At 35.0% G+C, this 15,678-nt stretch overlaps 1 protein-coding gene across 6 annotated transcripts in view; it reads right to left on the reverse strand.

The window, feature by feature from the left end:
- The window catches only part of CADM2 (cell adhesion molecule 2), a 1,065,941-nt gene that overhangs the window by 163,392 nt on the left and 886,871 nt on the right, over positions 1–15,678 (reverse strand). For all 6 annotated transcript variants that reach the window (XM_027585367.2, XM_027585371.2, XM_027585369.2 and 3 more), the window contains 2 exons: positions 12,784–12,936; positions 9,941–10,078 (listed from right to left, as the gene is read on the reverse strand). In XM_027585367.2, the coding sequence (XP_027441168.1) occupies positions 9,941–10,078; positions 12,784–12,936 (291 nt within the window). The remainder of the gene's footprint in view (positions 1–9,940; positions 10,079–12,783; positions 12,937–15,678) is intronic.

Below are 15,678 nucleotides of genomic sequence, written 5' to 3' on the forward strand. Positions count from 1 at the left end.
GTCAAGAAGAGAAATAGTTTTTTTCTGTTAAAAAAATACGGGAAATGAGAAAACAATTTATAAGAATAAATAAAGGAATGAAAGGTGATATATTAGAATAATTTATGAGTCAACATTGTAAAAAGACATCAATATAAAAAAGAAATCAGAGGGTCACTTCCATAATATCAGCATAAGGGACTCTGTAGACTTCCTTCCCAGTGAAACAACCAGAACTAGTGAAAATGATTTAAATACACACACATTTATATTCTCTAAAAAAATGTGCTAATATATACAGCAAATTAAGAAACAATTATTCAAGAAAATCTATTAAATCTTAGTAAGAACAAAAGGGTCTATGGTACTTAAGACATGACCTGGTCCCTACCTTCACCCCACCTCCAACTCAGCGCAAGGGAACCTTGCCTCCTGGTGAATGTAACCAAGAAGATGGGATCCCCTCCTCCCCACTAGTGACCTTTCAAAGGCTACAATATTTTCACAGGAGAGCCAGGAAGCCTCACTCCGGTATCCCCCTTACTCCTGCTCTTGGTTGCAGAGACCCAATTCCAAGTGAGTGTGGCTGAGAAGCTGAGGCCCTCTTTCTCTACCCACTCCAGACTCATAGGCCAAGAATACAAAGACCTTCATAGGTCTTGCCCTAGTTCACTCATAAAGTAGACATTTCAAGCCAGAGAGGCAAGTCGAGAAACTAGGGGCGGCCACCACTCCCCTAGCACACTGCTTATAAAGTAAGAGTGAGTGTCACTTCAAAAAAGTCAAACATTCTGTCAAAGTGAGTTTGGATACATTTCACTCTTCTTCATGTATAGCCTCTTAAATTCATTATATCACCTTAAAACAAACAAGTAAACAGACACAAACACACCACCACTAAATAAAATTATTATTCAATTATTTAAAGTTGGCAGGGAAGAATATCAAAAAAGAGAAAAGAGAGAGCTGCACCTAGAGAAGAACTCCAGACATCTTCAGTGTCTCATCCAGTGTTCGCAAAGGAAGTGCTGATCAGGTGGGGCAAGAACCAGCTAAAAGGATTAGAGGAAATAGTACATGATGCTCACACAGAGCTGGGAATAGTGCCTGTTCTAACCAACCTGACTGAAAAACCTCATAGCTGGCACTGTGGTCACTCAGAAGGATTTTTACCTTAATAGTGGGAAAACAATAATTCCTGGAATAAATACCGCTCTGGTCTTGCCTAAGAATTTTTTTTAAAACTCTAAAAGGATTAAATTCTTTCTAAGCAACTTAACCAGAAGGAAGTGTAATAATACTTATAGAGATGTGAGAATATTCAGCACCAAAAAGGTAAAATTGACAATGTCTGGAATCCAATCAAAAACTACATTCAAAGAAGCAGAAAAATGCTATCTATAACGAGATCAATCAATCAAAATTGACCTAGGAATAATACAGCTGAAAGAAATAAAAGATAAAGGTATTGAAAATACAGAACAACTCAAAATATATCTAAAACCTAAACATATGAAATTTATGGAAGTCATTCTTTACGGGCTTGGGTTAGGCAAAAATATCATGCATATAATACCAAAGCCTGATGAATAAATAATGCTAAAAAGGTTGGACTTCATGAAGTAGTACAACAATTTTGGAAAATAGTGTGGAAATGTTTTTAAAAATTGAACATAGGTCTGCCATATGACCCTGTGTTTCTGGTCCTAGTCATTTCCAAGAGAAATGAAAGCATCTATCTATCTATCTATCTATCTATCTATCTATCTATCTATCTATCTATCATCAATCTATATAGACTTTTACACAAATGTTCATGACTGATTGTCATGGCCACACACTATAAACAACCCAAATGTCTGTCACCAGGTAAATGGATAAACAAATTATAGTATAGATCCAAACAATAGAATAGGTATCAGCAATGAATAGGAACAATGTTTATATATGGAACAACATGTAGGAATCTGAAAATATTTATGCTGAGAAATATCAGAAGAAAAAGAATCTTAAATGAGTCCATTTATATAAAATTCTAGAAAATGCAAACCAAACTATAATGACATAGATAAGAACAGTGGTTCTGATTTGAGCATGCAATGGGGAGTGGGCAGAGAAGGTTGGGAGGACAGGAATATAAAGGAGTACGAACAAATGTTTGTGGATGATGAGTATGTTCCTTATCTTGATTGTGGTGAGATTTCATCACTATAAACAAATGTGAAAATATACCAAACTGTCCACTTCAAATATGTAATACTCTTTTCTATTTTAACTCAATAAAGCTGGTTTAAAAAAAAAAAAACTTTTAAAAAGGAAGTTTCTCAATGTTTTTGGGGGATTATTTGCTTTCATTAAACATTCACATTCACATGAAACATTTGCTTTATCTTTTTCCATAAGATGTCTTATATATCTCATAGTGTGGCCTGCAGCATCTTGAGGGAATATACTTCACAGCATTCAGAAACTTCCAGATTGTCCATGTTGTCTCACACACACACACACACACGACATACAGGTATTGTTACTGCTATTTTCTTTTCTCCTCTATTATGTGTCCAGCATGAACCAGATTTAAATGGCAAGGACATTTCCAAAAAAATCATGGATTTATGGCATGCGAGTTTAAATATTAATACTTTGGGTTAAACCTTATCATACATGACACAGGGACTTTAAACTCAGCAGACACAAGTCTTTCCTTTTTATTTTCTTTTATGTTTATCTTCAGAGAGTTCACAATCCCTGTATTACATGTTAATATTTCTCTCAAATTACAGTTTTGTAAAACTGAAGTCAAATGAAGCATTAGGCCAAAACTAGTTTTGCAACACCGAACAGAATATGTAAATAAAATATATAATCTACCATTTTTCAAAGTAGATTTCATAAACTTCAATACAAAACAACAACAAAAAACCCATGAAACAAATAAAAACAATTATGTGGTCAAAGAATACTGCTAAGATGTTGGCTAAAGGAATTTTTGCACTGATTTTCAGAAATGTGAAAATGTTACAGTATATTTTGACTCAGTTTTATAGAATTTCCTTGTAAGAACAGACTCATAATGTACATGGAATATTAAGAATTAATTTCTAGGGGCACCTGGGTGGCTCAGTTACACGTCTGCCTTTGGCTCAGGTCATGGTCCTGGGGTCCTGGGATCGAGCCCCGTATTGGGCTTCCTGCTCGGCAGGGAGTCTGCTTCTCTCTCTCCCTCTGCCTCTCCCCCTGCTTGTGCTCTCTCTTTCTCTCTCTCTCGGTCAAATAAATAAATAAAATCTTTAAAAAAAAGAATTATTTTCTAAATTTAGTAGATTGGAACCCCTTTCCTTGTTTCCTTGAATATCTACTAATACTTGGCTTAGTGGTCTCTAATCCTGTGCATTCTCAAAAAATAGTGAGCTAAGGATCACCAGAGGTACTTAATAAATAGGATTTCTAGGTCTAATATCCAGGAATTCTAATTTAAAAAGTCTGCATTGAGACCAGGAATAGGCATTTTTTTAACTAACACCTTGGGTAATTCTAACCCAGGCAGTCTATAGGTTATTTTTTGAGAAACACAGCATTCAGAAATTCACTCTTATGCTTCCAAATGCTGAAAAATTGTTTACTAAGTAGTTTTACAGTAAAATTACACTATATTTAGCCAACTTGAAAATGAGCTGTTGCATTATTTTTGATTGACATTATAGTATCTGTCAAAAACTCTGTTCACACGGGGAAACACAGCTCAAGTCAACTTAAGCCTGTTGGCCAAACATTTGAAACACACAGTGTATAATAAGTAAATAACACTGATAGAATATAGGAAATACTATTAGGTACCGACAAGCTTCAATGACTCACCACAAAGTCGGGTTTTGCTGGATATGCGCATCCTTCATGGCATAATTCTGAGGGCAGGGAGGAAGTACTGCACACATGAAAACTATGACTATTTTAAAAGGCTAAAACTAAAAATGTCCCTCATTGTGAGATGATAAACCTTTGTATGGCCAAAATCGCTTTCCTAGGCATAAGTCCCCTAACTCCAAAAGCCTAGTAACCTTAACTTTTAAATTCTACATAATTACTTCAACTTCAATATTTTCATAAATATTGAATAAACACAATCATATATTTCTGAACTAATTTTTCCTAATGCCTCTCTTATTTCCATATGTTCATTACTCGAGTCACTTAAACACTGAAATTATATTATCTTTGACCTTTGTTTTTATTTCATCTCTCAGACTCATTCACCAAGTTCATCTGAAGTTTGTCTTCTCTTTCAAATCCATCCTTTTTAAAAAAAGATTCCATTCTATTCCAACTAAAAATTCCATTTTATCCATTAGGTCAGTGCCTTGTTAGGTCATGCCTGAAACATCGCTTAGATACTCTCCCAGCCCTCAGCTGTCTCCCTAAACTCAAGTGCTAGTTCTTAGAATACTCAAGTGCAGTCTTTGCCAGATGTATGACCATGAGAAATTACTCTGCTTCTCTAGATCTCAGTTTTCTGTTATTGTTACAAAACAAATTATCATAAGCTTAATGGCTTAAAGCAACACAACACACATCTATTCTGTCCCAATTTCTATGGATTAGGAGTCCAGAGAAGGCTTAGCCTGGTCCTCTTGTCAGTGTCACCAGGCTCAATTCAAGGTGTTGGCTGGAGCTATGATTCCTATCTGAGGTTTAGGGACTTCTTCAAGGTTACTGGTTGTTGGCAAATTTATTTCCTTTGAGTCTGTATGTATGAGGTCCCCATTTGTTCACTAGCTGTTACTCAGGAACTGCTTTCAGGAACTAGAGGTCACCCACAGCTCTTCGCCACCCAGCCCCCATAGACTGTTCACCAGATTGCTGTTTACTTTCTTCCAGGCCAGGGGAAGAATGTCTCTCTGACACTTCATTCTTTTACAAAGCTCTCACCTCATTATATCAGGTTTGCCCTTGACAATCTTCCTTTGATGAACTCAAAAGGGACATATAATTATATCTGCAAAATCCTTTTTGCCATATAAGGCAACATGATCAAGGAAGTGATATTGCATACACTATACAAGGATGTGGGTCATTGAGGGTTGTCATGGAATTCTGCCTAACACCTTAATTATAAAAGCTAGTTAGCTGGAAAAGAAATCTTAAGATTTTATGAGAGTAACTGCTCAAACTACAAATAAATAATCTTATACATGAAACAAAAAATTAATAAAATTTATAAAAAGTTTATAAAGTTTATAAAACATAAGTTCTCAGGGAGCTGGTAAATTTAAAAAGGCAATGTTTATCTTTTTCCCACATTCAATGGCAAATATTCAGACTTCCTTGCTACACAGAAAATTAAAAAGCTGCAGTGAAATCACCTATGGTTTTGAATACAGAGCTATCCAAAGGCACCAAAGGGATTTCTGTGTTAGACTCATGGCAGAGGAGAAGGAGGGGAAGGGTAGATGAAAATTACGTTTTGTTCTACTCTTTAAAGCTTATAGAAAGAAAAAGTCTCAACCATTGCTTACAGAATAAATTAAAAACCCCTTAAAATGTGAAATAAAAGATCTTCCAAGACTTAATTGGCCCTGGCCTTCCTGTTTACCTCGCACATCTATATCACACAGAGAGTTCCATGGTTACCTCAAACATGCTTTAACTCTGCACAAATACATGGTTTCTTTCCTCAGAATGCTCTACTACCTACTTGTACCCATAACCTATATGATGGATTTGATTCATTGTTTAAGATCCACGTATTTATTTAACAGCTACTTGCTGAATGCCTACATTCATCAGTGAATTGTTAAGTCTTTACCTCTACAAGGTAGGGCTGCTCTACATTCATCAGTGAATTAAGTCTTTACCTCTACCTCAAGGTAGGACTGCTCTACATTCATCAGTGAATTGTTAAGTCTCTACCTCTACAAGGTAGGGTTGCTCTCTACTTCTTTTCTTGTACAAAATCTGTAGCCAGATCATGTTATCTATTATGATACTTGTTAAGTCTTATATGTTCAGCCCCGAAATGTGAATTCCTGGAAGGGATGACTTTGTTTCACTTGTTTATATTTCTAGGACTAATTCAGGGATTCTTACAATTCATTAATCATGGTTTGCTGAGGACAGTAATGATAATAATAATAATGATATCTAAGGTGTTTTTAGTGATTCTTCATACTGTAAAACACTTTATATATATATATTGGCTCAAACAAAATCCTTGCAACAGTACTTTGAGGCAAACATTAGTTTTCTCATATACTGGTGAGTATTGTAAAGTTCAGAGACAGAGGCAAGACTTTTATAGAAATTGTTGATGCTTCTCACCTTTATGTTCTCTGTACCAGTGTGGTCACCAAACAGGAGCATCAGCATCACTCACACATGCGACACAGTGCTGAAAATGTATGTTCTCAGGCTCCAGCTGAGACCTACTCCATCAGAAACTCTGGGGTCAGGGCCCTATAATCTGATATTTAACAGGCACTGTAGGTGATGGTGTCTGCTCAAGTTTGAGAACCAGTGATCCAGAATCTAATATGGAAATGTCCTAGCCAAGAAAATGTGATCTCTAGGACTTTCAAACAACTTTTACCCAGAAACTTGGAAATTAAATTCATGTTAGTTAGTGATGGAGGAAAAAGAAAACAAACAGAAAAATGAACTCATTCTGAAGTCAGAAGTCACACTGAAGGTCCATACTCCCATTATACAGTCTGAAACTTAACACAGTGTCAGTGTGCTGAACTTGCCAATGCTTAGTTAAAACATAAGAAAAATAATCTTTTCCTTTGACTGTAATAACTGGGATTTACATCAGTTATACATTCCTCTTTAAAGGAAAAAATTCTCTATAACTTGTTTATCACCCCAAAGACATCTTAAACATCTCTAGGTCAAGGTTCTTGTTTTCTTCATCTGGATCTTCACTCATGCACGACAGAACTCTGAGTTATTGGGAAGCATTTTAACAATTTCTTATTAATTGACTTTAATTTGATTTGATTAGCTTATCTTTTCTCATTGCATTACACTAGGGACACTTTTTTAAAAAGTGCCAAGTGATATCATAGTAAAAATTGTTAAATTGTAATAGGAAGTCAAATTTTGATCTTTGAAAAGACTGCAAGATAAGGATGGAACATTCCTTTCTGTGAGGAGTGTTTGCTGAGGGATTTTAGAGTGAAATTTCACTTAGCATTTCTAGAGGACAGCAAGAATTATGAATGTGTATTCGGTGCAGAGTACTGCACACAGCGTATTTGCATATACCCCTATAAAAATAGTTGAATGCACTCAGGAAGCTCACCATATAATTGTGAAGACAAACTATATCAACATGCAAAAGAAGAGTTATTAAAAAAAAAAGCTATGTAGATGAATGCACGTTTAGGGATAATGAGGACTCTCTCAATGGCCACACATCAGAGAACGCAGAAATAAAGGCCTCACTACTTCTGAGTGGCGCACAGAACCATATGCTGATTCTGCATATGGTTTTCATCTTGATTTTTTTTCTAGTCTTGACTTAGTTGATTTTCAAGTATGGTGTTTATAGTATCAAACTTTTTATGGTTTTACATATAAACAGGAGTCCACCTTACCTAGGATAGAATTGAATCTGTTTGGCATTCAGAGCAGAAGACAAATTTGTCAAAAAATAAGGTATATTCTAAAATATGAGTACATTATAGATTTCCCATCAGGATACAATGTTAAAAACAATCAATCAATATTAATGAAGTACCTAGTATGCTAGTCTCTGACTTCCCTGGGAAGATGAGACAAACCCTCGAAACACAAAATGCTAAGAAATTGGGAGCAACAAGCTACGTCAGAATTAATGTGGATAATAAAACAATTGAAGGAGAGTACTTAAGATCATTCGAGCATAAGCCATAGCATTCACACAGAAAGACAAATGTGATGTGTAAGAATCTGACAACTGGAGCTTTCTCATAGGCCAAGGAAGTTGGATTTAAAATCTATTCTACAGGTTAGTGCTTTTGATCAGAAGTGCTTAAATAGAAAAAGTGGCTGGATCAGATGCTTATCATTAATATGGCAGACTCTGGAAGCAGTGTAGAGAGTCCATTTAGCAAAGATCTAACCAAGTCCAGACATGCCCAAACAAACGCATCCTAAAGGCAGAATTAGAATGGGTATTGCTGAGCCCTGGCAGTTTATGTGATCAGGTTAAATACTAACCTAAAAGTTTAACTTAGCATAGCAACATGTCTAACTTGTGTCTTGGGGGCTTGTATTTCTCCAAATTTTGTTTAATAAAATGCATTTAATAGAAGATCTGCAACAAAAGTAATGATTAGGGATAAATTACAGTTAAGTCCTTGTTTGGGGAAAAATATACAGAAAGAGTAATTAAAGTAGAAGAAAGAATAATTGAATGGATCATAAACCTATAATTTCTCAGTAATAGATGCAATCCTGTATTGTATTATTTATATCATATAATCCTATACTGTATTATTCATTTCTGTTGGGCCTATATGCCCATTGATAAGAACTATTTTTAATCTAACATAAGATATTTGATTTACAAGTTAAGATAATTAGAATGGTTTTCATAAACCTATCTCCTATCAGGTTACCTTGAGAATAATACATCATTACTATGTACATAGGAAATATTTTTAACAATCATCATAAACAATTGTTGGATTTGAATGTGCATCTGACATCAGGTCCAAGATATCTGTATGTGAGGTTAAAAAATTAAAAAATTAAAAAAAAGAAACAAACAGAAATCACTGCTAACCTCACTAGGCATCTCCCCTATAAACTTATTTCCCATCTAAAGGATGTGTGGGCGCGTTTAGGTTTTTTTTTTTTTTTACTTTTTATTGTTATGTTAATCACCATATATTACATCATTAGTTTTGATGCAGTGTTCCATGATTCATTGTTTGTTCATAACACCCAGTGCTCCATGCAGAACGTGCCCTCCTCAATACCCATCACCAGGCTAACCCATCCCCCTACCCTCCTCCCCTCTAGAACCCTCAGTTTGTTTTTCAGAGTCCATCATCTCTCATGGTTCGTCTCCCCCTCTGACTTACTCCCCTTCATTCTTCCTCTCCTGCTATCTTCTTCTTTTTCTTTTTTCTTAAAATATATTGCATTATTTGTTTCAGAAGTACAGAACTGTGATTCAACAGTCTTGCACAATTCACAGTGCTCACCATAGCACATACCCTCCCCAATGTCTATCACCCAGCCACCCCATCCCTCCCACCCCCAACCACTCCAGTAACACTCAGTTTGTTTCCTGAGATTAAGAATTCCTCATATCAGTGAGGTCATATGATACATGTCTTTCTCTGATTGACTTATTTCACTAAGCATAACACCCTCCAGTTCCATCCACGTGGTTGCAAAGCGTTTAGGTTTTTAAATGTAAGTGCATGAACTAAGAGCAGAGCTATACTTAATATTTATACTACTGTGCATTTTTACTGAGATGAATATATTTTTTGCCCTCTGTGAGAAATACTAGGAATCAGTTTATTGATGTTTAGCCAATTTCGTTCTTAGAACTTTATAATTCCATAAACCAACAAATTGAAGACATAATTCATAGAATTTCTCTGTCTGTAATCTAAATACTATAAAAGAGTTTGGAAATAATAATACATAACATGTACTTAGTGCTCACTCTTGCCAAGCATGAAATCTATGTGTTTTTTATACATTAACTCATTTATTTCTCCAACTTTTCCCTGAAGTATATATTATTTTTAGATTTCTCAGACATGAGGAAAATGGGGCATGCGGAGATTGTTAATAAACCTTGTAGAATTACCGAATTTAAGAAATGTGTAAATCTGGTTTAAATTACACTTAATCAGAAAGTGACTGTGGTTTAAAAAAGAAAATGTAAAATGCCCTGCATTGAACACTTCATTCTAGTTTCAGCACATCAATTTTGACTTGGGGACCTTTCCCCATTCTTTACCTTTAATCTCTTTGTCATTTTTGAACCATCTTATATCAGCTGCAGGTTTACTACCAGATGTTTTACAAGTCAGCTGCATCAAGTCTCCCTCCATAACTGGTGATGAAAATCCGCTAATTTGAGGCTTGTCAGGAACACCTGAAATTTAAGCAAATGGCGTGAACATCAATCTTCAGGGCTGATTCATTCTCATGACTATTACATTCACAAAGCTAAAATGGTTTGTTAATTGACAATATCTTCAATCAAAAGTAGTAAGGTGTTATATAATAAAATAAACTGCTTAAAATATCTATATAATGTATATAGATATAAAAATTGTGTGTGTATATAATATATATAATATATATATAATATATATATACAGACACATATACACATGTCTATTCAGTAGTCCCCCTTATCTGTGGGAGATACAGTGCAAGACTCCCAGTGGATGCCTGAAATTGTTGATAGTACGGAACCCTATACATATACTATGTTTTTCTCCTATACATACATACATACATAAAATAAAGTTTAATTTATAAATTAGGCATAGTAAAAAATCAACACTGATGACAATAATAAATGGAACAATAATAACAATGGAACAATAATAAATTGGAACAATAATAAAATGGAACAATTATAACAATATGCTATAATAGAAGTCATGTGAATGCGGTCTCTCAAAATATTGTACTGTACTCACCCCTCTTCTTGTGAGGATGTGAGAAGATAAAATGCCTGTGTGATAAGAGAAAGTGAGGTGAATGACATAAGGATTGCAGTGTAACATTAGGCTACTATTGGCCTGACAATAAGTCAGAAGGAGGATCATCTGCTTCCAGACCGCAGCTGGTCACGGGTAACAACTGTGGAAAGTGAAATCGTGGATGGGGGTGGGGTGGGGAACTACTGTATATATATATGCATATGTGTGTCTGTATATTATCCAGAAGGCATTTAAAATGAATTTAGTTCAGAGTAGCTTTTAAAGCTTTACCTGCAAAAATACTCTTTGTAAATCTTAGAAACAGCCATTCAAAATATCTTAAGACTTATCAGTATAAGGATTTAAGAAGGTAGATTGTTTGCAATGGGGAAAAAAATCCACAAAGCACATTTCTTTATTCTTTAGCAAATTGTGATTTAAATAAAATAGCACTTTGCATTCCTGATTTCCTAATTCTTAAGGCTTAAAAAGATACAATTATCCTCTATGTACTATGTTTAAGAAATGCATTTTAGAATAAGGGATTCACCAATAATTGCAATCATACTTACTTCTCAGATTCTTCTAAAGTATATCTTGATAACATTTGTATTAGAAATGCAATAGTAGTTTTGGGAAGCATGATGCATATTATGTTTAATGCTAACCAGTAGTACCTTTTCTAGTCCAAATCATCTAATAACTAAGCAGATAACTAATATGCACAGATAGTACATGGGTGATTTAAATAATAGAACATTATATATTTCTTGGGCAATAATATTCTCTTGTCACAGTAGAGGTTTATTAAAATTTCTTCTAAAATTATTCAATATAAAGGCATACTGAAGATTATTGTAGCATTTAATTCAATTTGAAAAGAAAAAAATATGTAAGAATGTTGTAAAGCACTAATAAGAGAAATACAAAAAACAACAAGAACAACAATGATAAACGACAGGTCAACATGCTCTGATTAGTTGATTTTTTTTTCCCTTTCACATTCATATTGTGTTTTTTTTTTTTTTTTAAAGTCTATGCCACACTACCATTTAATAAACTGAAATCAGCCAGTTTTCTATTCTTGGGGTCTCGAGGTGGCTCTCTAGAGAATAATACATTAACCTTAGGCAGTTGTTATCTTGAAATACTCCATTTTAGTGGATATATTTTGTCTGTAGTGGCAAACTTGTGAAGATTTTTATAAAATAGTCCCAGTGGGACTTGCAAAGAAACATATTTCATATCGTATGTGCAAAACCAATTCACTAGCTGGATTAACTTTAATATTCCTACCGAACAGAACAGCATACATTAGTTCTTTTATATGTAATGTTATGCCTTTATCTATCAAAAAAGGAAGGCAAGCTAGGGGCAAAAAAAAAAAAAATCAATCTTTTAAATTCCTCTAACTTGTTCAGTACACAGGTGTGTTTCAATGAACTGCAGCAATTTTAGCTGATTGGGCCACTGACATCTGCAGAATCACAGAGAGCTCTTAGCTGCAACTTGATTTCCTTGGAATCTCTAAGAATGTAATAAATTTTGTATCACTCTAACCTTTGGGGAAAAGGCCCAGTATTTAGAAAATAAAACCACAATGCAGCTACAAGTTGCATGGAGAGTACTTAAAAATCTAGAAAATCTACAAAACTAAAAAAAGACACAGAAATGTCAGGGTCATTTAAATGCACTAATACACACACAAAAAGTCATATTTGGAAGCTGTAATATATTAGAAAAGGCCCCCATCAGATGACTTCAATAATAAAATGGAGGCCCACCCCATAGACACATTGTATTCACTCTGCTCATTATTCTACTACTTTATAAAAGGACCACCGTATATACAATATATAGATGATTTGACACAAAGGAGTTTGGTTGAAAACCAAGAAACCTGGTGTCTGTTGCTGGCTAAGAAGATGGCTGCATGCCCTCAAGAAGTCCTACAAATCCTTACACCTCCCTTGGTCTATTTCTAAGATGGGGAAAGTGACAAAATGGTTTTTTTAAATGCCTTTTGTTATAATGTAGCAGAGAAGGGATTAAACTCTATTTATTAATATATCCTCAAAACATGTATGTGTTATTGTGTCATGTTGCTTTAGCTTGTGATCTCATAGCGTTAGTCCCTTGCACTTACCCAGAACAGTGAGATAGGCCTTAGAAGTTTTGACAGGCATTGTAAATAAGGAACAGGTGTACTGCCCTTCATCGGAGAGAGACACATCACTGACGCTGATACTCAATTCATGCCAGGAAGCTCGAACCAGCTCAATCCTGTTGTCCCTTAAAGCTGGAAAGAGAAAATATTGAAAATGCAAATAACATTAGAAAAAGTCCTGTTAAATATTTTTAGCACAACACAAGAAACATGGTCTTTGGCCATACATCTAAATCTTATTTCCTGATATAGTTTAAAGGAAGGTTTAAATATATGGAAATATTTTATCAGATTTAAAAAAAAAATCAAAGTAGAATTAGGTGTTCCTTAATGTTCTCAGAAACAACTTTTTAATTAAATGATTGCATCTAGTACAACACTTCAGATGAGGTAGATGTTGGTGGTGATACAAATGACTTTCCTCCACAGGCTTTCATGGAACGCTAGTACCAAAAAACACGATAAACAGAAGGTTTCACTTTTATGCACAGACAAATTTGGGAAAACTGTGATTGCTGTCGTCCTTCCAAGAGACCAACAGTGAACATTAGCATATTAAAAACATATTCTCTACAGTAGAGAAACCTGTTGAACTTCCTGTAAACCGGAGCTTTCAGCTGAAAAACACCTGTAAGGTACAGAATGTTTAAATTTGCTCTGATTGATTGGAACCTCTAGCGTAACACCTGTTAAATACTTTTAGTATATCCTTTCGTTGATACCACCTTTTCTATCACAGGGCTTTTCTTTTTTCACAGAAGATCTCTTGGCATGCTCTTCTTGATTCATTTTTGGAAAAATATTAAAAAGTTTAAATATCATTTTATTTCCTTCTAAGTACAGCTATAAAGCTCAGAATTAAGCAAAAGGCAAAGAATGGAGTACTCTGAAAGAGGAAAGAGGACTGGTTTAGGGACACTGGGACCTGAGGAAAAACACGATGGTTCCCCAGCCAATAATAAAGTCAGTTGAGGCCTGACTTCTCCCAATCACAACCTAGCAACTGCAGGTGGCCTAGGTAGACTCATTTTTTTTTTTTTTTTTTTATCACATATCAAATGGGAGTCCTGCCAGCATCTCTGGGAGAAACTAGACTACCTGCAAGGGGAATCAAGTGGGAGCATCACTGACTACAAGTGGCCATGGAAAGCAATCTTTCTCCACTGGGCTGGAGACTCCCCTTCAAGGCCTAAAGACAGTGATCAATTGGGCAGCAGGGGCGGAGGGGTGATCCATCTCTGACAAATACCCCACCCTTAAAGCGACCTCCCATGAGCTAGAGAACCACTTACCCCTGCTAGAACCATCAGGCAGCCTGACTTGGGGAAGCTCCTCTGCCTCGTTAAGTGGCATAGGTGGAGACCAGTCCAACCCCCAGTAGAACTAGACACCTCGAGCTGACTAAATAGCATCCTTTGGCTTTGAAAAGTAAATTGTTAGTTTAACCATGACCTGAAAATGTAAGCCAGGACCTGTATGCTAAACCTAAACAGGATGACTGCTTCCTAGAATAGAAGATTAAAATAGGATCCAGAATCTCCTAACATAAGAGCGAAAATGTCCAGGATGTGATAAAAACTGGTCACACCAAACGCCAGTAAAATCATAACTTGAATGAACAAAAATAATCAATGAAACAAATGTAATTATCTAAGAAGTAATTTAAGGTCATCATAAAAATACTTGAGCAATCACTAATTATCTTGAAACAAAAAATAGAAAAATCTCAGTAAAGAAGTTATAAATAAAAATAATAGGATGAAAATTACAGAATTCAAAATTATAATAACTAAAATAAAACCTCACTAGATTGACGTGATAATTCAGTAGGGATGAAATAGAGGATGGAACCAATAAACTTAAAGCAATATAATTCACTCAATTTGAATAAGAGAAAGGAAATAGATTGGAAAAAAAAAAAGAGCCACAGACCTGTGGGACAATAACCAAATATCTAATATTGGTACCATACAAGTCTCAAATAGGTGAAAGAGACTGGGACTGAAAGAGTATTTGAAGAAATAATGGCCCAAAACTTCAAATTTGCCTAAAGAAATAGATGTACAGAATCACTAAGACAAATCAATCTCAAATATGATAAACCCAAAAAAGTCCATATCAAATACATCAAAATTAAACTGAAAGACACAGAAAAAATCTTGAAAGCAGCCAGACAGAAAGGCATATAACCTATAAGAGACTATCAATTTAAATGACAATAGAATTCTCATTTGAAATTATGGAGGCCAGAGGGTGTGGCACATTATTCAGGTGCTGAAAGAAAAGAACTATCAACAGTGAATTCTTATCCAGGGAAACTAACCTTCAAGAATCAAGAGGGAATAAAAGTATTCTTAGAAGAAGGAAAACTAGAACATGTTTCTCTAGCAGATCTGTCTTGAAAAGTTAAGTTCTTTAAGCAGAAAAAAAGGAATCTTGGAGCATCAGGAAGGAAGAAGGAACAACTGGAAGAACAAAAACATGGGTAAATCCAATATAGAGTATCCTTCTTCTTTGTTGTCTTCATTATATGATAGTTGAAACAAAAATTACAACATCACCGATGCAATGTTGAACAAATGTAGACGGATACTCAAGACAAGTGCAAAGTGGGCAGGACAAAGGGACCAAAGATAAATAAGGTTTCCATACTATACTCAAAGTGGTAAGCCATTGCTACTGTGGTAAGTCACATATGCATATTTCAATACCCAGGGCAACTACTAAGAAAATATACAAAGTAATACACTCAAAAACTCTATAAATACAGATGAAATCCATTTATATAGTGTCTTGAAATAATAAAATTATAAAGATGGAAAAGAGATTAGTGTTTAATAAGGGATAGGAGGGAGTGGGAGAGACATGGATGTG

The sequence above is a fragment of the Zalophus californianus genome, chromosome 1 (assembly GCF_009762305.2).
Source record: "Zalophus californianus isolate mZalCal1 chromosome 1, mZalCal1.pri.v2, whole genome shotgun sequence".
NCBI lineage: Eukaryota > Metazoa > Chordata > Mammalia > Carnivora > Otariidae > Zalophus > Zalophus californianus.